This window comes from Chanodichthys erythropterus, chromosome 11 (genome assembly GCF_024489055.1).
Source record: "Chanodichthys erythropterus isolate Z2021 chromosome 11, ASM2448905v1, whole genome shotgun sequence".
NCBI lineage: Eukaryota > Metazoa > Chordata > Actinopteri > Cypriniformes > Xenocyprididae > Chanodichthys > Chanodichthys erythropterus.
Window position 1 is genome coordinate 27,983,732 of NC_090231.1, and position 23,769 is coordinate 28,007,500.

General features: G+C 38.2%; 2 protein-coding genes and 1 long non-coding RNA gene across 3 annotated transcripts; 2 read left to right on the top strand and 1 right to left on the bottom strand.

Annotated features, from left to right (window-relative positions):
* Window positions 1–11,147: 11,147 nt before the first annotated feature.
* LOC137031321 (low choriolytic enzyme-like) lies at window positions 11,148–13,639 on the top strand. The gene is made up of 9 exons (XM_067402240.1): window positions 11,148–11,296; window positions 11,416–11,446; window positions 11,524–11,586; window positions 11,730–11,882; window positions 11,963–12,080; window positions 12,182–12,360; window positions 12,744–12,825; window positions 13,000–13,121; window positions 13,255–13,639. Exons 1-9 carry the CDS (start codon window positions 11,228–11,230, stop codon window positions 13,257–13,259), a joined length of 822 nt encoding a protein of 273 aa, XP_067258341.1. The 5' UTR covers window positions 11,148–11,227; the 3' UTR covers window positions 13,260–13,639.
* Window positions 12,246–16,094, bottom strand: LOC137031323 (uncharacterized). The gene is made up of 3 exons (XR_010896520.1): window positions 16,042–16,094; window positions 14,244–14,331; window positions 12,246–12,378 (listed from the first exon to the last, which is right to left on the bottom strand). It is a non-coding gene; the product is annotated as an uncharacterized lncRNA (long non-coding RNA).
* A 1,437-nt stretch (window positions 16,095–17,531) lies between these two features.
* Window positions 17,532–19,510, top strand: LOC137031322 (high choriolytic enzyme 1-like). Its single transcript, XM_067402241.1, has 7 exons — window positions 17,532–17,633; window positions 17,935–18,003; window positions 18,094–18,237; window positions 18,629–18,746; window positions 18,929–19,107; window positions 19,216–19,297; window positions 19,378–19,510. Exons 1-7 carry the CDS (start codon window positions 17,567–17,569, stop codon window positions 19,508–19,510), a joined length of 792 nt encoding a protein of 263 aa, XP_067258342.1. The 5' UTR covers window positions 17,532–17,566.
* Window positions 19,511–23,769: the final 4,259 nt, after the last annotated feature.

A 23,769-nucleotide genomic window follows, 5' to 3' on the forward strand; every position in this document is an offset into this window, starting at 1 on the left:
TGACAAAGGTGGACGGCGAAGACCAACCGGCCGCCTCACAGATGTCTTGGATGGAAACTCCGTTGGACCAAGCCCACGAGGAAGCCATTCCTCTAGTGGAGTGGGCCCTGACTCCTATGGGGCAGTTAGTACCCAGTGAGGAGTAGCACAGGTTAATAGCATCCACTATCCGACGGGAGATGCGCTGTTTCGAGACCGGAGACCCTTTGGTGCGGCCGCCAAAACAAACAAAGAGCTGATCCGACTGCCTAAAGGACCGCGATCGCTCTATGTAGGTCCTCAATGCCCTGACTGGGCAGAGTAGCTCCAGCTCCAGTTCGTCCGCCGAGGGAGGAAGAGCAGAGAGCGAAATGACCTGAGCTCTAAACGGAGTTGAGAGCACCTTAGGAACGTAGCCATGCCCAGGTTTCAGAACGACCTTAGAGTCACCAGGCCCGAATTCGAGGCATGCAGGGTTCACAGAGAGAGCCTGCAAATCGCCGAGACGCTTAACCGATGCTAGTGCTAGTAGCAGAGCGGTTTTTAGCGTTAGGGGCCTGAGGTCGGCTGAACCCATTGGTTCAAATGGGGCTCCCTTTAAGGCCCTGAGGACCAACGAGAGGTCCCAGGGGGGAACAGTGAGAGGGCGGGGAGGATTCAATCGCCTAGCACCCCTCAAAAAACGGATCACAAGCCCATTTCGTCCCACTGATTGGCCAGCAATAGGAGCGTGGAACGCTGCAATGGCTGCTACGTAAACCTTAAGCGTGGAAGGGGTGCGCCCCATTCCCAAGCGCTCTTGGAGGAAAGACAGTATGGAAGATACGTCACTCTCCACAGGGTCTATGTTGCGTGCCGAACACCAATCAACAAAGACTGACCACTTCTGGTCGTAGAGGCGTCTCGTGGACGGGGCTCTAGCCTGAGAAATGGTATTTAGGACATCCCCGGGGAGGCTAGTCGGCTCCCATCGAGGGACCAGAGGTGCAGAGCCCAGAGCTCTGGCTGTGGGTGCCAGATTGTTCTGTTTGCCTGAGAGAGGAGGTCCCGTCTCAGGGGAATCGGCCACGGGGCTCCCAGGGAGAGCCTGAATAGCTCTGAGGACCAAACCTGGTTCCTCCAGAGCGGGGCCACCAGAAGGACTCTGTGCTGGTCTTCTCTGATGCGCCTGATGACCTGGGGGATCAGTGCGATCGGAGGGAAAGCGTAAAGGAGCGTGCTGGGCCATGTGTGGGCCAGAGCATCTACTTCCTTCGAGAAAAATATTGGGCAATGAGAGTTATCTTCTGAGGCGAAGAGGTCTATCTCTGCCTTCCCGAAGAACTCCCAGATCTTGAGGACCACTTGGGGGTGGAGCATCCACTCGTCGGAGGGGATGTTGCTCTGTGACAACATGTCCGCACTCAGATTGTTCCTGCCAGGAACATGAGTCGCTCTGAGCGACTGAAGCCTCGGAAGAGCCCATTCCAGAAGACGTTTCGCCAGAGCGCATAAGCGGCTGGACGAGAGACCACCTTGGTGGTTCAAGTATGACACCACAGTCATACTGTCTGACCGAACTAGGACATGACGTCCCGTCAAGTAAGCCTGAAAGAACTGAAGGGCCTTCATCACTGCTAGCATCTCTAGACAGTTGATGTGTAGACGGCTTTCGTCGTGGCTCCACGAGCCGAAGGCCGGTCTGCCCTCGCACACAGCGCCCCAGCCCAAGTTGGAGGCGTCTGTTGTGAGCACCGTCCTTCGTGAGACCGCCTGTAAGGGGACTCCGCGCTCGAACCATACTGGATCCATCCAAGGTTTCAGGGCTAGAAGACAGGCCTGATTGACCTTGAGACATAAGCGGCCGTGCCGCCAGGCGCTGGGAAGAACCCGGAACTTCAACCAGTACTGAAGAGGCCGCATCCGAAGAAGGCCGAGCTGCAGCACCGGGGAGGCGGAAGCCATCAGCCCTAGCAGCCTCTGGAAAAACTTCAGAGGGAGATAGGCTTTGTTCGTGACAAATGCTGTGAGCTGCTGAATTGCCAGGGCGCGCTCTGGCGAGACTACTGCCGTCATACGGACCGAGTCGAAAACTGCTCCCAGAAACGAGATTCGTTGAGTGGGGCATAGCGAGCTCTTGGCTAAGTTGACCCTGAGACCCAGACATTGTAGATGGCTGAGGAGCACGGATCTGTGGTGTTCCAGCTCGTCTCGCGAACGGGCTAAGATGAGCCAGTCGTCGAGATAATTCAGAACCCGGATTCCCATCTGCCTCAGAGGGGAAAGAGCCGCGTCCATGCACTTGGTGAAAGTGCGAGGAGCCAGAGACAGCCCGAAGGGCAGGACCGTATATTGGTACGCCACCCCCTCGTATGCGAATCTCAAGAATCGTCTGTGACGGGGGGCTATCTGGATGTGAAAATACGCATCCTTCAGGTCCAGCGGGCAGAACCAGTCCTCGGGGCAGATGTGCGCGAGGATCTGCTTCAGCGTCAGCATTTTGAACTTCCGTCTCATGAGGGAGTGATTCAAAAGTCTGAGGTCTAGGATGGGTCCGAGACCGCCATCCTTTTTGGGGACCAGAAAGTAGCAGCTGTAAAAGCCTGTCTCGCTCTCTGATGGGGGAACTGTTTCCACAGCTCCCTTTTCCAGCAATGACATAACTTCGGCCCGGAGGACATGAGCGTCGTCCGGATTGACCGATGTTTGAAGCACCCCGGCGAAGCGAGGGGGCCGTCGTGCAAACTGGAGCGAGTAGCCCTGGTTTACGATCCCCATAACCCATTCTGACACATCGGGGATGGCCTGCCAGGCCTCGGCCCGAGTGGCAAGGGGTTGAATGCCTCATAGCCTGAGACGATTTCTGCGCGGCAGTAAAGCGCTCAGTGAAGCCTTCCACTGCAGGCCCGAAGAGACCAGAAGGAGAGACCGGGGCGTCTAAGAAGGCCGTCTTGTCTAGATCCTTGATCTCTGTAAGGTTGAGCCACAGGTGGCGCTCCAACACGACCAGGCTGGCCATGGAACAACCAATGGCCTGGGCCATAGCTTTCGTGGCTCGCAGGGCAAGATCAGTGGCGCTGCGTAGATCCTTGAAAGCCGGCGTGTCGATTCCAGACTCGTCAAAAGGGGACGCACAGGAAGCGGCCGGGAGCGGGAAGCGGGAGGCGGCGACTCGGCGACGGCGCTGGAAGCTGCAGTCTGCGAGGGCGCCGGCGCTGTCCTCAACCGGCGAGTCCAGGCGAGTCCGCTGCGGGAGCCTCTTCAGACGGCGGCGAGAGCAGGAAGGCGGCGAGCTTCTTCGGCTTCAGGCGGAGATCAGCGAAGAGAAGTAGAGGTCGTCGCTGAAGGAGAAAACACTGAAGTCCTATGGCGAAACGCTCGCTTATATAGCCCTTAACCCCGCCCATTTCGGCGGGAACATTCGCGCGCTTTGTCGCCATAGGCCGTGCAGCTATGCCGCGCCGCCATTGGTTCAACAACTTGTCTATGAGTGAACCAATGACGATGCAGTTACACTGCGTTATTGAAAAAGGCTTCAGCAGCGGGGAAAAAGGGAGACCTTTCCCCATACGAAGTACGAGTGAAGTATCGAAAGGGAACGGGAGCTTTGCGGCTGACTGTACGGATTTGACACAAACCCTGAGGTATTTAAAAACTAGAGAAAGCAACAGAAAAAAGAAGCAAATGGATCACTGCAATTCACAGAAACAGCTAGACTCCAGCAGAGAAACATGGATTTGCAGTTATCATTTTGTGTCGAATTGTTGGATTTTGAGGTAAAATCATACTGTATTGTTATATATTATGTTGACGACTCATCAATTCAATATTTTCCATCTTATATTATGCATAATTGGGTGTTTTTAAATAAACAACACTGTCAAAAACTATACTATAAAAGTTTTAGGGCTGGACAATATGACGATATAACATTGATATTATAAGTGATTAAGCAGATTTAAACCTACCGATATTGTAGTTATAAAAAATACAGGCAGATTTGCTTTATGTATTTCCCCGGCATCAAATCAGGCACAAATGTCAGGAAACACGACTCCTGGCTGCATGTCAATATCCATGGATTAGGTTTATTTGACAAGTAAGAAACACTTTCGAGTCCAACCTTTAGAGTAATTCGTTAGTTTTACTCGCGTTTTCGCCGTTTCTCCTATTAATCCAGTCATGCAGCAGGTTCTTTTGCCGCTCAGTCTAGCTGAGGGAGCGCATTTTCGGCGGGAAAGTGACGTTGATGCATAGCCTACCCTCTATCAAATGTGACCTGATCCAGCAAAATGAGTCACAGTGACCCAAATTTCAAAATTGAGATTTTGGTATCAATGGTGAGACAATAAGCTTTAAAATGATATCCTAGTCAAAGTCATACCTTGAATGGTTTTAAAGATATACCCATTTTAATTATGGTCGTCTGCCCTCTTTTTCAAATTGAAAACCTGAGAAAATCGCTTTTAAAGTTTTTTGCCCATTTTTTTGTTGATATCTTTCAAAATCCATTGCATTTAAAGGGATAAACTATTTATTTTACAGCTTAATTTGACCAAAGACATTTATATATATATATATATATATATATATATATATATATATATATATATATATATATATATATATATATATATATATAAATGCTATTAAACCAGGCTGAAGCTCAAATTATTTTAAAGTATTTATTTGAATTAACCCTTTAAGACCTGAAGGCTTTTTTAGAGTTTTTTTTTTTTTTTCCTGAGCGACACACACAAAAGTAGACTATAACTCCAAAACTCTAGCAAGGAGAGTCAAAAGGTAGGTATCATTTGTTAGAAAACATTTTAAATTTTAAGAAAATATATTACATTAGGACATTTTCTTGCTGAGAAACAGCTGATAAAAGACAAAAAATATAATTTTTTTAAAGATAATTTTTCTTTTTTATTTGACATGGAATAACTCAGGAACACAATAAGATCGCTAAAAAATTCTTTTTTGGTGATGCTCTCCTATGTGAGCTGCATCTGGTTCAAATTTCGCGGTGATATTATAAAGAATAGTTTGAAAAATTGTTGTTCATTTTTTCCGCAGCCAGGTGGCGCCAACGGGCGGTAAACTCCGGTTTAGAGGTGCTTCTCAGCAGCACTCGTTAGGAGTTTTTCAAAATGGTTAAGTGCATTAAAAAGATGAGATTCTAAGCTTTAAAATTATATCTATTTTGTGTTATTCCACGTTGGAAAACGAACATGGATGGGTCCGGGAACATTGGATACACACTGCATCCCGGAGAGATGAGAGACATGTTTTTAGCCAAGTATGTTAAATCATTTCGTGAGTAATATCTTGGGATCAACGCAATATATTATATTGATTTCGGATTCATTTTAATCTTGAGAATCTGCTTTAAATATTGATGTGCGATTTTTATGATCTGTGCATTTTTCATGAAGTTATGAGCACGTGACTTGTATTCAGTTAGCTGCTGTGCTATTTTTGTTGTAAACGCATATTACTCAGACTCATTAGAGGGTGAAAACAACACAACAGAAGCATGTTGGAGGCTTGATATGAAAGCTTAAAGTCTTTGGTTTTGTATGCAAAAAGAATTTCTGTGCTACCTATATGGATTCAATTTTTATTGACTTTTAAAGAGAGACACGCAAATGGGAGTTTTATTTTATAAGGCGCGCTAGTCTGACAGAGGATGGCTCGACCGATCGCGTGCCTGTCAGTCGAAACGGGGCTTCCCATTGTTAAAAATCAGCGTTTAGGTCAGTGTGTTTACATTTCTAAGCTTTTTGATTGGTTCTATAGACCACTTTGGAGCAGACGTCACAATGACGTCACTTGCAGCTGCGCGCGCATAGTGGTTGCAGAAAAATAGCGGTAGCAATTGGAGGAAAATGTGCAAAATCCACAGAATAAGAGAAAAATGTTTTGATGTGCCTCTGGATGTTGGAATCGGAATGCAAAAAATATAGTCTTCATTTTTAAAGAAAACCATCGTTGAAAACGTCCTTTGAAGCTAAACGGAGACGTTTCACAGACTGGACTGATGACACCTGCAAGGATTAGTCTACTATTAAAGCAGGAATTTGATGTAAACAGTAAGTCTACATAATATTCACATGCAGTTCAGAGGACATACATACATAGCAGTTACAGCATTGAAATAATATTTAAACCTATAACATTTCACATAGATAACTTAAACAGTCTATACAATTTTAATTTCACAATTCTGACTTTTTTCTTGCATTTGCGTGTTTATTACTCCCAGTTCGGACTTTATTACTCGCAATTGTGAGTTTATTTCACAATTCTGGGGGGAAAAAAGTCAGAATTGCGGGATAAATTGCAATTCAGAAAAGACAGAAACGAGTATATCTCACAATTGTTTTTCTTTTTTTTTTAAGAAATGTGAGATATAAACTCAGATTTGCGAGAAATAAAAGTCAGAATTGTGAGATATAAACTCGAAATTAACTTTTTATTCTTTTAATTCGTGACAAACAAAACAAAAAACAAAGTTGTACGCGTCAAGAGACTTATACGCTTTTAGCTTCTCCTGAGTATACACTTGAGGTGTCAATCAGGTAAATATACCCAGCTAACACACGACGTAACAGTTACGTAATGTATTCGTACTTTTTGGTAATTTCATGACTTACTAACTGACAACGTAACTATGACGTTGCATGCCAGTAATTTCATTACCTTCAGATTACCATCTCACAACGTCGTCAGTACGACCCCCTAACGTTATAAGATTACCAAGGACGTTCCAGATACGTACTCTATACGTAATATGTTGGTAATTCCATGACTTACTAGTAACGTAACTACAACGTTGTATGCCCATAATATTATTACCATCAAATTACCATATCACAACGTCGTCAGTACGATCTCCCAACGTTATAAGAAAACCAAGGACGTTCCAGATACGTACTCTATACGTAATATATTGGTAATTCCATGACTTACTAGTAACGTAACTACAACGTTGTATGCCCATAATATTATTACCATCAAATTACCATATCACAACGTCGTCGGTACGATCTCCCAACGTTATAAGAAAACCAAGGACGTTCCATATACGTCCTCTATTCGTAATATAATGGTCATTCCATGACTTACTGGCAACGTTATAGCAACGTCATGTGCTAGTAATTTCATTACCATCATTTACACATTCTTTATATGTTATTATTATCAGAATTTGCCATTTAAAATGTGTAATTAAACGTCAGACACAAGACTGAAATGTCCCTTAAGAAAAAAAATGTTTCTTTTCACCAAGTCAGAATATGGATAACTGCTTTTTATATATAGTGACGTGACATACAGCGCGCACAGTATGTTGACAAGAGAGTAAAGTTAATTTTTCTGAGAGAAGAATTTATTTTTCCGAGGTGACAACGAATAAATGGCTTTTATAAAAATGTATAAAGTTAACTTTGGAAAGACGCAAAACCTTTTTTTATTGTTTTATATGTTTACGTTAGTGCTGGTGGCCGTTAGAGTTGCCATGGCAACCGGGAAAACATTCAAGCTGCTGGAAAGGACAGCGTCGGCGTTTCTCCGTGTTTCTCGTCAGTTTTATAGCAATAAAGTTCAACAACTGCGTCAGATTGGTTAAGTAACATTACCCACAGTCTACTTTAAGTACTTTTGTTAATATTTTTACCTCTGTGATTGAAAATTCTTCAAAAAGAACACAAAGATTGGCCTTCTCAGTTGCCATAGTTGCAACGCTTGCGTCATCACAACAGGGTGTTCAACGCGCCACCGTTTCCGTTTAAAAAACGTTTTGTCGGGGCTGAACGCAGCCCTGGTTTATGTATCTGGCCACTGTTGGGCATCTGTTAACGTCTTCTATCCACTCAACTACACGGATCTGATAGCCGGATACCATTTGATAAAGTAAACTTTTTAAAATAACTTTATCTGTCTGTGTTGCTAAATCCGCTCGCGAAGCTGATATATATACTTTCGGAGTTGCTAAAGCCGAGTTCAGACTGCACGATTTTCAAAGTAGTCGGGTCACTGTTCTTTTCACACTGCATGACTATCTTGGCCAGCATTCAGTCGCTGCTGTGTTCAAACTGCACGATGGATCGGCGACAGAAGGTTTCACACTGCATGACTTTACAATAGGAAGAATCGCGGACAACTCTGTCTGGCACGCAAACTACGTTTCACAACCAAACACACGCGAGACGTGACAAGGAAACAACGCGATATCACGCGTTCAAGACCGGAGTTCTCATGTGAGGCTGGCCCTGCGTTTCAATCAGCTCCCTAGCTCCCTAGGTAGTGAATCAGCATATAATGAAAGTGAATGTGGCTGATATCCTCATCAGTGCCCTGACTACTGAACTAGGGAGCTGATTGAGACACACGGTGGGATTATTATTAAAAATAGTAGCCCGCAAGAAGCTTGAAATATGAATTGCCTGTGCGCTGATTTGCAGCGAAAAATACATAAATAAAAGAAGAATACGGAGGAGGAAATGTTTGGAGAGACTGTGGATTGTGTGTTCTGCAAAGACGAGTTGGAACTAAATAGATAACTTTTCAATGTGCTGCTGTTTCGGATGGTCAAGCAAATGTTTGTGCTTTGTTTCTGTTTGATATAATTGTAATGTTTATCTGAAACGAAGACATGCTTGCTGATATTGTGGTCTGTAACTCCTCTCCGAACTCCCCGCTGCTCTGTATCTTGCTCTCTCATTGGCTGTCGGTCATCGCCGATGTAGTTTTCAGTCAGAACACTTTTCACACTGCAGGATTTTGAATCGCCGACAGGTCCAGATATTTAGCATGCCAAATCTCACGGGTGTCGGCGACTCGTCGGTGATTCTCTCAGATCGCGTCTTTGCTCATTCACACTGCGTGATTGTCACTCGCGTGAACGAGCTCCGATTTGCCTGTGATTTCGGGCATTTGTCGGCGATTTCTCAAAACCTGTCGGCAAGCCAAAATCGGGGCTAAAATCGTGCAGTCTGAACTCGGCTTAACAGAACCTATGGGGAACAACACCACTTCCGTTGCCAAAATGCGCGCGCATACGTTGCTACGTCATCATTGTGTACAAACAGTAAAAGGGTCTATAAGTATGAATAATTTTTTTTTAAAAAAGTATGAATATTAGGAAGTGATTAAGAAGACTGCAAAAGATTATGTTGAAAAAGATGATAAAATAGAACAAAAAATAAGAAAACAATATGCATAAAACAGGGCATATAATATTTAGTCACAATTGCATGTCCTGTAGTCTAGATTAAACTTCACTGTGTTTTTACCAGATTTACAGTTACAGTCCTTAATACTTTCTTGTGCACTGTAACAGCAATGCAGTACAATTTCAATAGAGCAGACACCAACAATCTGGGTACCCCCTATGACTACAACTCTGTGATGCACTATTCAAGGTAAACATTCTTGTAGTGGTCTGTAGTTCAATGGGGATATATATATATATATATATATATATATATATATATATATATATATATATATATATATATATATATATATATACCTAGTAAACTGTTTTGTGTTATGTGTGTGGTTTTAGGTAGGCTATGCTTTCTCCTGGAATAATGAGCCAACCATGATTCCCCATGGCTTTTTTTTTCCCTTAGGTTAAGAAAAGTGCTGATGGGCTGTATGAAGGTGTTTGATGTCTAAGTTCATCCCTTTTTTCCTAGCATTCTTTTTAAGCTTTCCTTTTTGCACATCACAGTATCAAACGATTTTACTTATTCTATTATTATGCATCCTAAAATCAGATACTTCTCAGTACATAAAAGATAATAAGATAATGATATTAATGATAATAAAAGATAATAGTGTTCCAGTATCAGATGCTTGTGATAAATCAACGAAAGGAACAAATAATGTGAACTCAAAATGTTCTTTAAAACGAGAAGTTGCTTTAAAAAAAAAAAAAGAAAAAAAAGAAGCTTGTCTTTTTTTCCTTTTTTTGGCAATCTTATTTCAGTAGTAAAGCTGGTGAATACAATAAACTGTGTTGTTGTCTTGATATTAACATCAAAAGAATGATTTCCAAAGGATCATTTGACTGAAGAGTAATGGCTGCTGAAAATTCAGCTTTGCATCACAGGAATAAATTACATTTCACATTAGAAGAGAAAACAGTTATTTTAAATTGTAATAATAGATCACAATATTACTGTTTTTACAGTATTTTTGATCAATAATAAATAAATGAAATGTTGCCTTGGTGAACATAAGTGACTTTCCAAAAAATATTCCAGACTTGTACAGTGTACATCAGTTAAATTACTGATACAGTACAATAACCATAATAACTGTAATGTTCTCAATACACAGAGCAATATCACACTTTACAGAAAATAGCAGCAGCATCTTTACATGACATAAATCTAAAATCTACATCAAAGAAAACTTTTAACAAAACAGCTACATGATTCTGTAATTATCTGAGAAATGCACACACACTTCTACATAAGCATTCACATTATTTCCCTTATCTTACCAGAAAACATCTATTATTACATCAATAAATAAAATAACTCAATTAACCACAAGATGTCATGTTTAGTCATGTCAAAGCCAAAATGTTTGGCTTCATGCAAAGATGCCAATGACACAAATATTGTATATCGTTTATAGTTTTTGAAAGGCACATTGTGAATCACACAGTGCACAAAACCAGATTCACCTCTTCCTAAATGTCATAAAAGAACTCGTCATCAGATGGTCCTTCCATTGCACACATTTGACTGGTTGGAAGCATTGCTCAGCCCACCCTGTGATTTTGAGGAAGACGGATCATGTAGGCGAGTCAGAAATAACAGAACAATGTTGAGAAATTAAACTGATGCATACAAGAAACTGGGTAACGGTACAAATACAGTTTTAACCACAAGAGTGACTAAAAAGGACATAACCTTTTGGAAACAGGTGTGACCACCTCATTCTAGTGGTTAAGTGTGAGTAAATTAAGAGTCAAACCTAGGATGTCTCTCTCAAACATATGAGCCCCTTTTAATGTAACAAGATGAAAATGAGAAGAAAGCACAGGTATCAGTTACTGCTATCGACATAACTCCTCATTTAAGCAGTTGCACAAACACAAGCACATTTCTGCTTTTAAACCATGTGGTATTTTAGCGCTGAATTCATGAAGGCCGGGCTACTGCACAGAAAAGGAAGTTAAGGCTTTCAGAAGAGTGTATAACTGTCAGCTCTGTTTGATCCAGAGGTTTCTCAGAAAGCTCTCATCATGTACTTGTTGGTGGTGGTCATCTCTCTACTGCTGAGCTCTGTTCCTGCTCAGAGTCGCACTATTCAGGTGAGAACAGTCAACAATATCCGACTTGGAAAACAATAGCATCAGCATCTTCCTAATTGAAGCGGCTTTTCATTTTTAATCTTTGGTTTCTAATATACGTGTTTAAAATTCTTGAACAGGATATAATTGAAAATATCTCCGGGGAGACAGGTAACATGCACAGAAAGAAAAAACTAAAATGTAAATTTTGCAGTGTTTTATTAATAATTTACTGATTCATATATCAGGTGACATCACTGAGAAAGATGATATACCAGTGTCAACTATAATTGAAAACACCAAAAATGCAGGTATGAGTTTGAAGACTATAAGTTGATGGTGTAGGCACATCTTTTGTGTAGCAGCTCATGGCAAATTCCTCAACTCTCTTTATCATTTAAAACAATTATATCACCAGAATCAACATACTGAATTATTGTGCATTATACTGCAGAACTGGAACAGGACAGGCCTTTGATCAAGTTTGGAGACATCGCCGTAGCAAGCGGGCTTGAGAATGCAGATCCATGTACTGCTCGTGGGTGCAAATGGGATAGAAGCAGAGATGGAAATGTCTATGTGCCCTACGTCATCTCCAACCAGTACTGTAAGTGCCGATGTTCACCAAATTTGATATCATCTCATCAGTGTCACAATGTTCTGTTCAACAGTCTATTTCTTCCACAGCTCCTGCTGAAATAGCAGTGATTAAAAGAGGTATGCAGTCTTTTGCGGAAGTTTCCTGCATTCGATTCGTACCTCATCAAGGGCAGAGGAACTTTCTCCGCATACAGTCTCAATCTGGGTAAACCTATCAAGGATCCTTTCTATCCCATTTCTGTGTATATGGTAAATGTGCTTTCTCTTTACACAAATGTATAACCTGATGTGTTATGTGGTCGACAGATGCTATTCATATTTGGGCCGCCAAAGTCAGGGACAGGTTGTTTCTCTCCAGCGTCCTGGTTGTGTCTATCACTATATTGTTCAGCACGAACTCCTTCATGCTCTCGGCTTTCATCATGAACAGAACCGCAGTGACCGTGACAAACACATCCGAATCCTTTATGAGAACATCTATCCTGGTATTTTTGTTAAGAATTCTTAAGAGAAACGGGAAAAAATATTTATTTTTTGTTTGAAATTAGGCTTACATTTTTACCTTTTTAAAATGGTTTACAAACATGTAAATATGTATTTAAAATATATAATATACATATGAATATAAATAGTATATCGTTTAAATATATAGAATGAAAAGTAAAAACTATGAATATAAAGAAGCAATTAAGAAGATAAAGTTGAAAAAAATGATAAAATAGAGCAAACAATAATAAAACAATATGCATAAAACAGGGCATATAATATTTAGTCACAATTGCATTTCCTGTAGTCTAGATTAAACTTCACTGTGTTTTTACCAGATTTACAGTTACAGTCCTTAATACTTTCTTGTGCACTGTAACAGCAATGCAGCACAATTTCAAAAGAAGAAAAACTAACAATCTGGGTACCCCCTATGACTACAACTCTGTGATGCACTATTCAAGGTAAACATGCTTGTAGTGGTTTGTAGTTCAATGGGGGGGGGGGGGTGTATATATATATATATATATATATATATATATATATATATATATATATATATATATATATATATATTGGATGTGCTAAAAATGCAGTAAACAATGTTTACTGTTGTTTCTTTATGTGTGTGGTTTTAGGAACGCTTTCTCCCGGAATAATCAGCCAACCATGATTCCCATTCCTGACAGTAACGTTGTGATTGGTGAAGCTAAACAAATGAGCCGCAATGACATCCTACGCATTAACAGACTCTACTGCAGTACGTTCAGCCTTTCCTGTCATTTGAATAAAAAACAGCATTTATAATTAAATAGCATTTATAATTATTGCAACTCTTATTACAACTAATTTGTGTCTTTCATTTCATATTCATGGCTTTTTTTTCCCCTTAGGTTAAGAAAAGTGCTGATGGGCTGTATGAAGGTGTTTGATGTCTAAGTTCATCCCTTTTTTCCTAGCATTCTTTTTAAGCTTTCCTTTTTGCACATCACAGTATCAAACGATTTTACTTATTCTATTATTATGCATCCTAAAATCAGATACTTCTCAGTACATAAAAGATAATAAGATAATGATATTAATGATAATAAACGATAATAATGTTCCTGTATCAGATGCTTGTCAACTCAAAATGTTTTTTAAAAAAAATTATAACAGCTTGTCTTTTTTCCTTTTTTTGGCAATCTTATTTCAGTAGTAAAGCTGGTGAATACAATAAACTGTGTTGTTGTCTTGATATTAACATCAAAAAATGATTTCTGAAGGATCATGTGACTGAAGAGTAATGGCTGCTGAAAATTCAGCTTTGCATCACAGGAATAAATTACATTTCAAAATATGTTAGAAGAGAAAACAGTTATTTTAAATTGTAATAATAGATCACAATATTACTGTTTTTACTGTATTTTTGATCAATAATAAATAAATGAAATGTTGCCTTGGTGAACATAAGAGACTTTCCAAAAAATATTCCAGACTTGTACAGTGTACATCAGTTAAATTACTGATACAGTACAATAACCATAATAACTGTAATGTTCTCAATACACAGAGCAATATCACACTTTACAGAAAATAGCAGCAGCATTTTTACATGACATAAATCTAAAATCTACATCAAAGAAAACTTTCAACAAAACAGCTACATGATTCTGTAATTATCTGAGAAATGCACACACACTTCTACATAAGCATTCACATTATTTCCCTTATCTTACCAGAAAACATCTATTATTACATCAATAAATAAAATAACTCAATTAACCACAAGATGTCATGTTTAGTCATGTCAAAGCCAAAATGTTTGGCTTCATGCAAAGATGCCAATGACACAAATATTGTATATCGTTGTGAATCACACAGTGCACAAAACCAGATTCACCTCTTCCTAAATGTCATAAAAGAACTCGTCATCAGATGGTCCTTCCATTGCACACATTTGACTGGTTGGAAGCATTGCTCAGCCCACCCTGTGATTTTGAGGAAGACGGATCATGTAGGCGAGTCAGAAATAACAGAACAATGTTGAGAAATTAAACTGATGCATACAAGAAACTGGGAACGGTACAAATACAGTTTTAACCACAAGAGTGACTAAAAAGGACATAACCTTTTGGAAACAGGTGTGACCACCTCATTCTAGTGGTTAAGTGTGAGTAAATTAAGAGTCAAACCTAGGATGTCTCTCTCAAACATATGAGCCCCTTTTAATGTAACAAGAAACAGGTGCAAATGCAAAAGGTACATTGTCATGACTTTCAGACATGCATTTACAAAAGCAATTACCATGCAACACTCTCTAACATTATCAACATTACATTTATGCATGCAGACACTTTTAATCCAAGGCGATTTACAAGGAGTACATTTTTATCCGTTCATATATTCCCTGGGAATCAAACCCATGATTTTGGCTACTGTTTCAGTTACAGGAAAGCTATGAAAATCTAAGCAATGAATGTTAAATTGATTGTCTTCTGAATATGTTAGATTATTAGGCATTGAAGGCATTATTATAATGATATATTACTGTCATAGAACCCTCAGCACAACAACAGCACTACATGTTAACTGTAACAGATTAGGAATTATTAACAAACAAATGTCAATGTATTATTGACAGTTAATTAAAATTATTTTAAATCATACCAAAGCTGACACTGGGGTGGTGCCCTTTCAAAGAGTACATCTTTGTACCTTATCTACCCCTAAACTGTACATATTAGTATACATGGTACATAGTACTAAAAAACATATTTAGCCTGTTTTTTGTTTTTGTTTTTTAAGATTTACACATTTCAATTAACAGTAAAATTCCATCAGATTGAATAGAATAATCCTTACATATTATTCATATTATGAATTAAGAATTTTAAATGAGTAAAAAAAATAGAGCCTAATAGAACATTTTGTATAAATATTAACGGAACAAGTGAGTAGACCATTTAGTTTATGTGATTCATATTCATAAATTTAAAAAAATGAATATGTTTAAATTTATTAATATGAATTATTACTATTATTACAAACTAAATGGTTCATTCCCTTCATTCACTCCATTAAGATTTATACATAATGTTCTATTAAGCTCGTTTCCTAATTCTCATTTCATATGTAAGGATTATTCAGTTCAGTGGGGTGGGATTTTACTATTAATTGAAATGCGTAAATCTTTGAAAAAGGCTTTTTTTAGAGTGTAGTATCTTTTAAAAGGGCCACCCCAGTGACAGCTTTTGTACTTTTTATAATAAAATTTGTATATACTTTCTGCTGAATTCAAACATTTTATATTACTTCAACATAACATTATCCATAAGTAATTAAAGGACATTTTAGAAATGAGTAATGATAAAACACTTATGTTCATGTGTGGACATGTTGAAGTCATTGTAAGGTAGCACTTATTACTCCTATAAAGTATAAAAGTGGAACAGTATAGTAAACCCTTTCCCCACCATTTAAATATTAATATTAATATGAAAATAGCACTAATTTGGCTCTTTCCTAGTAACACATCTCTTAGACACGCAGGGGTTAAAATGTAACAAAGTACACAATATGATTTTCTGGATAACTGAACTACAACATAAGCATGGATGATTACATTCAAGAAAGAAAATTAATAGGAAAGTTAATACAAGTAAGGATGACTGGATACTCAATGAAGTAAAAACTCTTACTGTTTCTAGTTTGTCTGCATGTGATGGCACCATACTGAGACAGGGAAATTCACACCTGTTCTTCAGTCAAGATTGAAGGTTACACAAGACTGAACTCACTGAGTAATGAAAAAAAAAAAAAAAAAGCACTTGCATGTTTATCGGTTTTTGTTGAACATTTCAAAGATAATGTTTCTATCCAGACCAGCAAGTACTGTTTTGAGCATTTCCCAACTCTGAAAATGTGACTGAAGATATGAATGCAGGACTCATAAATTGCTGTGGTCACAATTTTCAAACTCTTTTATATTATTGTATTTGCATACAATATGACTCAGATTTGAGATGATAACTACAGATTTAAGTAAAAAAAAAAAAATGTTAGCTGGCAACGGCCAAAATCTAAAAAAAAAAGTAGTTAACTGCAGTTGGTTAAGGCCTGTTCACACCAAGAACAGTAACTACATGTATAACTATAATGACAACTATTTTAGTGTCCACACCAACGCAAAATAATCTGTTTATTATAAGCACACACTGCTGCTCTGTCGTCTGCCGCTATAAATGCTTGAGTTCGAGGTTATAGAGTAGGTATTATACAAGGTGATATATACTGTAAGAATATATATTATATATACAGCAAAATCCCCAGAGTTAAATCAACTCTGCTCAGAGAACATATGGTCCCTCTAGAGTTAAAATAACACTGAAGCAGAGTTAAAGTTAATGAGATAATAATGCTGTTTGTAGAGCTATTTATTCAGATCTTGAGAGATTTAATGTCTTTTCTCTTCAGTTGATTTCATCTAAGGCTGTGGCTGGAAGTCATTTGTAGTTATTGTGTTTCAGTGATTCTGCTTGTTAACAGCAGGTGTTTATCATTAATGCTTAATCATAACTTAATCACTTAATTATCTAATTAACTTTAACTCTGCTTCAGTTTTAATTTAACACTATATAGAGGTGGACCATATGTAATCTGAGCAGAGTTGATTTAACTGTGTAAGGTGATCAACTTGTAAAATAAAAAAATGCAATATATGAAAAGATATTGTTTTAAGAAGGGAACAAATACAGTTACCTATTAGTTTCATTGACACATGCTCCTATGAAGGGAATTTCACACCTGTTCTTTTTCCAACAAGGTTAAACAAATCTTATCTCTTTTGCCCATATTTGTAAAGATCAGTTTGATACGGACTCAAACCAGGGTATAAAACGTGTCACTCTATGAATCTTGAGGGATTGAGGTGAGAACAGTGGTATGTTTGAGGTCTCTGTTCAAACAGATTCCCATTTATGACTTTGCTAGATTGTTTGAGCAGAATAGGAAATGAGGAAGGCAATGTGTATTTATTATAAGCTTAAATAGGTTGTGTACTATTTGATAACGATATGGTGATAATACTTATCATGGCTTTGTATTCCATTTGAGATTTAACATGACAAATAGTGTACTTACCTGTAAATTCTGTCTCACCAAACTTCTGTGCCCTGGGTCTTTCTGCAGGTCTTTTTTCTTACTCATTATAGGTCTTTGGCTGTCATGTTTGTGACCAAGATTACTTTTAGCCTGTTGGCCCTGCTGCTGGTCTTCTCAGCTGAGGGGAAGGTAAAACACATATTTATACATGCACACACATATAGTAGTCTGAAATGTTGCATACAATTTCTTTATATACTAACTCATGTAATATTAAAAAAATGTAATATGATTTCATTTGACTTCACTTAATTTCCAAATATTTTTCTCCATGTCCATGTGTGTGGTGTTATGCATTTCCTCACATTCAGCCTGGTAAGTCAAATACTCCAGCATATGAAATAGTAAAAAAAGCTTTAAGATTAAACATTAAATGATTCGGCAAAGACACAACTGACTGAAGTAATGGAGAATGTTTTGATGTGTTTTTATAATAGTTGAGGACAAGTCTGCTGAGCTGTCTGTGTCTGAACTGCTGGACAGAGCCAACAGAGGCATTGGTACGTACTCTCCACTTACTCACCAAGAGACATCAATATGTTGAAATTGTGCTTCATTAAAAAGTCCCAAATGAACTGTTTATGTGTTAGTTCCTGAACCTGATGAGCCCAAGCTAATGGATGACATTGCTGTGAATGAGAGAAATGCTGATCCCTGCACCTCTACTGGCTGTCTCTGGCCCAAATACAGCGACGGCAAGATTTATGTACCTTACGTCATCGCCAACCACTACTGTAAGTCACGGTAACACTTTATTTTACAGTGCCGTAGTTACATTGTAATTACTCAAATAAGTACTGAGTACTATTAATTAACTACTTGTACTTACTACAGAGTTACAGTTAGGGTTTGGTTTAGTTACTTGTAATTATGCATAATTTAATGTTATTACTATAGTAAATACATGTAGTAATGTGTAAGTACAGCACTGTAAAATAAAGTGTTACCCAAGTCACTAATATTTTGATTTATGTTTTTATAAATCAAATGTTTTTTATGTTTTTATGTTCTCATTACATAAAGAAAAAAAATTAGGCCAAATTCTTGCTGAAGTCATGAAGCTGAGACATAATGAAAAGTCGTACCTGTTTATAGTAGCAAGCTCTGACCTCTTTGCCCTTTCAGCTTCCCGTGAGCTGGAGATCATCCAGCGCGGTCTGGACTCTTTCTCCTACAGCACTTGTATCCGCTTCTTCCGCCGCAGCAATGAGAGAGACTATATCAGCATTGAGTCTCGCAGTGGGTACATATCTGACAACAACTAAAACTAACATCAGAAAAAACAACACAGAAATAGTTTCATGACAAATCAACCAAAGTGAAAATGTATTTTGTGATGAAAAGTAGATCAAGGTGATGAAGGGATGAAGATAATATCTGAGATATGTCAAAAATGTACAATTTGTGGATCTCTGTCTCGCACAGATGCTACTCGTACGTGGGTCGTCAGGGTTATGCCCAGACTGTGTCTCTGGCCCGTAATGGCTGCCTTTACCACAACACTGTGCAGCATGAGCTGCTCCACGCTCTTGGCTTCAACCATGAACAGACCCGCAGTGACCGTGACAATCACATCCGAGTCATCTGGGAGAACATCATGGATGGTACTGTTTTTGTTGAAAGAAGAATGCATGTATATCATGTTGTTAGGTCAGCTTATTTAGTCTAGCAGATTTCTAGGACCACCAGTAAATGTTTTGTTTGCTCATCAGACATGAAGTACAACTTCAACAAAATCAACACTCTGAACCAGGGAACTCCCTATGACTACAACTCTGTGATGCAGTACCACAGGTGAGAGGAGATGAGGTTTCTCTCTGTGTAAAGTGTAACAGATTATAATCTAACCACATCTTTGCCACTTGCTCTATTAGAACTGCTTTCTCCAAGAATGGCCTTCCCACTATGATTCCCATTCCTAACAATAATGTCGCGCTGGGCACATCTACTGAGATGAGCCAGAATGACATCATCAGAATCAACAGGCTCTACCAGTGCTGTGAGTGACACGACACACACATTATTTCTCTTCTTCTCATTCTGGAACTCATAACATGCTTACAAAAGAACTAAAAAAAAGTACACATTACATTTGGTGGAAGATTGTTTGATTGAATAGATCTTCAAAACAAAACCAAAAGGTCTTTAACTCACATTTAAATGTTCAGTTTTTTTATTTACAAATTTAAATGTAAGGCTTGATTAAATGAACTGTGTAATTGAATTGTTTTTTAACCTTGATGGTTTTCTCATTCATATATAGGAGCAACAGAACTTGCCTTCAGCACCCAGATTTGCAGCCCAAACTACAACAACAAAAGTTCACTCAAGTATCATGTTGACATCTGTGCTTACTTGAATCACCAATAAATTGTCCAGTAGAGAACATCAATCCCTTTGTCAGTTAATTTTTCAAAACTCTGGCCTGACTGACTGTGTGAAATTTTGTTTTGAGAATTATTATATTATTATAAATCAGTGTGAATAATCAATTTTTCTGATGTCATCCATCTTACAATAGTTTGATATTTTAAAGATGACTGTAAAGAAAACTATTTATAGTAATAACTATATGTTATTTAAATGACATGGGAACATTTTACAAACAGTTTCCAAAGGTTTAGTAGGCTTACCATATTCCTAAATTAGTGAATGAAATTTTGAAGCTGCTGGGTCATATTTGGCAGAAAAGTTCATGCTTATGTAATGTCCATAAATACACTACACCCATGGTCAAAATAAAGAAATAAATCTTGCTTTTCATATCCATACCAACAGCCTAATTGCGAGTGTGGTTTTGTACAACATGCAGATCAATGAACAAGAAATTAATATTGAAAAACATATTCCCAGCGGCCTTTACAACCACTTTTAAAAACATTAAAAATGGTTGTGACCATAGATGTGGAATCTGGACTTATAAATTGTACTTGCAATGTGGTGTAACAATTTTGAGAAATCCTACTTTTGTATTTTTTCCACCCAAATTACCAGACATTTAACTAAAAATGTTTGTTGGCAACAGCCAGAAATCTATCACAGTCATGGTATTTTATCTAATTATGTTTAAAAAACAAATACAGTATTTGTACAGTACAGTATTCGTTGGTTTATCACGAGGGATGTACATTGCTTTGTTTTGTTGTTGTTTTTTTTTGATTGTTGTAGTTTAATATAAACATAACAAAAACATGATCAACATGATAATTCAGTTTTAAGATTCATAAGCCATAAGCCAGTTGCATAAACTGCTAAGTCTAGTCTTACAAGTTAGTCATTGATGCAAAAACGTGGGAAAATGAGATCCAGGCAGTAGATAAAGTTGATGAAAAATGATTTATTCATTACAATTAAATTTAGCCTCACACGCAAACTTTAATCTATAATGAAAATACTTAATAAAACCAAAAGGTAAAATAACCATCATAAAGGAGTAGTCAATAGTTAATAATAAATTTAGAGTATTGTAAAATCCAGAGTATTGTATCTAATAGATTAAGATCAAACAGAATTAAAACATTATACATTTGTAGATAAGAGAGAGAAGTAGAAACCAAGAGAAGCAAAGGAGGGAAAAAGCTTTATTATCAACAACTCAGTCCATATTATACCATAAGCGTACAGGGAGATTCCCAACCCACTCAAACTGATGTTTTTGTTAAAATGAAAAAAGGTTAATTTCACCCATTACGTTGTCCACTGGTCCAGTGTCAAAAATAGTTGTTTTAACCCTTAGGGAATTTTGCAAATCTTGCACTATTAAATGTCAGCAAACACTGATTCTGAAAAAAAAAAAAAAAAAATCACATCTGCAGTACTTGGCAGGAGTCCAGTACCTAACCACAACGTGTCAGTGTGACCTGGCTGTCACACTGGAACACTTGAACAATTGAACATAACAAGCATACTCTCTTAATGATAAAATAAGAATAACCAAAAGGGTACAATAATAAGTAAATACTTGAAAATATGATAAGAATTAATATATATAAAGTAGAAGTACATGAATATAGGAAATCAAAAGTGAAACTGATAAATCATAAGCCATAAATGATTAACATAAATATTAATAAAAATGCATGAATATGAATATTGACCATTTTGGATCCACCAGTCATCTAATTGTTTTCTTTAAGACTGTTCATAACTTTTTTAAATCAGTTACTTAAAAACTTAGATTGGTCTAATTTAATACCAAAAAGTAAGACTGATTACCCCTAACTGTTAGTTAGTCACAGGTGTAAAGAGTACCAGAAAACCATACTTGAGTAAAAGTACTGATACCTTACATCGAAAATTACTCCACTACAAGTTACAAGTAATTCCAATATAACTTGAGTAAAAGTCTTAAAGTATCTGATTTTAACAGTACTTAAGTATTTTACTCATGCTGAATGTAGGCTCAGAGAAGCACACTGAAAATAAGAAACAAGTGATTTGTAAGATGAGAAATCATGTTTATTTTCTAAGATCAAAATAAATCTGAACACCTCAGTATTGCAATAAATCAATGTCGACACAACCTTTTAAATGTCTACAAACTCTCAAGTCTCAGTTAAGCTCAAGTGCACAAAAAGGTCATAAGTAAACCAATATCCTTCAAAAAAGGTCAATATAGCGGATAAATAAAACAATGTTAAGTAAAAATTAAATAGTAAAAGTCTACTGTACGTGCTGGTTTGAGCCTCACCACCAGCTGCAGTCATTTCCTCATCTAATAAATCAAACACCTGCGATCAGCAGTAAAGTAGCCTTGTTGAAAAGTTTTGGGTGAGTAAAGGCAAAACACAAGATATAGTACCTGCCCTTAGATGGTGATATCGCTTCTATATATCAGAAATAAACTGCTGCAGAAAAAGTTAGTTGCCATGAAAAATTTAATTCGCAATTGCATTACTCATCACAAATGTGAGTAAAAAGTACATTTACTTGCTCAAAAATGTAGTCAAGTAGAGAGTAAAAGTTGCCAATATCTTTGACAACTACAAAGTAGCCAAAAAGATACTTAAGTACAGTAACTAATTACATTTACTCAAGTACTTTACACCTCTGGTTAGTCATACTAGTTCTTAAGACACAGTCTTAACATAATGGCTATGTTATGCAACTGGTCCCAGGAGTCCAACGTGCTGGTAGTTGAATGATGTTGATCACAACAAACTCAGACATGAGTCAAGTCTTGAGATCTGACTCTTCTTTAAAGTCTAAAGGCAGAAATCCCTGAGAATACAGACACACTACAGTATGTCAATGATGCAGGTTCTCATTCAGAGCTCACAACAAATATAAGGCCAAACTCTGCTCTCTAGCTTGAGAGAGGACAGAACCTTATGTTTGCAGCTAAGATTTGTCCAATGATGCCACATGGAGAGTCTGAGCATATAAAAGGGTGCATGCATTACACACCATTAGATTTGAATTGTCTAAGGGAAGATTGCACAGTCATGCCTGAAGCATGGCAAGGAACCGGGGAAACACACATTCCCTTAAAATGTTCCCTTTCGAGGGAACTTGATGCTGCATCAGTTTCTGACACTATGGGATGTTAATACTCACTACTCCATGCTGATCAATGCCTGCCTGTGTGCAGTGAAGGTCACCAAACACAATCTTGTCCGGCTTAAGAAATGAAGGACTCGATGGGCCTTGAGCCTTACATGCATCAGCAGCTAATTAGGACACATCATGTGACACCACAGCCTTGCTCCATAGAAAGCTAAGTGTTAGACTCTCTTGTGCACCTCACTGGGACACAAATATTAAGGATCCAAACACAGGGGCAATCCACAAATGAAGTCAAAAACAGGCAAATGGTCAAACACAGAGTGAGCAGTCCAAACAATGATATCCAGAGCACAGGCAATAACAAACAAACAAGGGAAAACACAACAAATCCAAGAAACCAGAGAACAGGAACAACCTCAGGTGATAATCACAGGCACTCTAGCTTGTGACTGTGACAAAGGTGATAGGAAAAAAAGCCTCGAAGCTTCCATGCTCAACCATTTCTAAAATGAGGACTCCTGCATTAGAAGAGTCCAAGCCACAACTAGAGGACAGCCCAGAGCCCCTACAAGCAGAGCTATCAGAGGAGACGATAGACCTAGCCTCAGCTAAGTTACAAAATAATTTATTCAGCAAAATAATTCAAATGAATGAATTCAAACTTAATTCTGTCCCAAGTGTTTCAGTAAATAACAAATGATTTATTGTACAGATTAATTCTCGTGTTCAATAGCCAAAATAGCCGATTCTGTGTTCCAAAG

Coding starts and splice junctions, on each gene's coding strand:
- LOC137031321 (XM_067402240.1), top strand. CDS start 11,228: ATGTACTTGTTGGTGGTGGTCATCTCTCTACTGCTGAGCTCTGTTCCT. Junction 11,883..11,962: donor CGTCATCTCCAACCAGTACT/GTAAGTGCCGAT, acceptor TTTCTTCCACAG/CTCCTGCTGAAATAGCAGTG. Junction 12,081..12,181: donor CGCATACAGTCTCAATCTGG/GTAAACCTATCA, acceptor TGTGGTCGACAG/ATGCTATTCATATTTGGGCC.
- LOC137031322 (XM_067402241.1), top strand. CDS start 17,567: ATGTTTGTGACCAAGATTACTTTTAGCCTGTTGGCCCTGCTGCTGGTC. Junction 18,004..18,093: donor CAGAGCCAACAGAGGCATTG/GTACGTACTCTC, acceptor TTTATGTGTTAG/TTCCTGAACCTGATGAGCCC. Junction 18,238..18,628: donor CGTCATCGCCAACCACTACT/GTAAGTCACGGT, acceptor TTGCCCTTTCAG/CTTCCCGTGAGCTGGAGATC.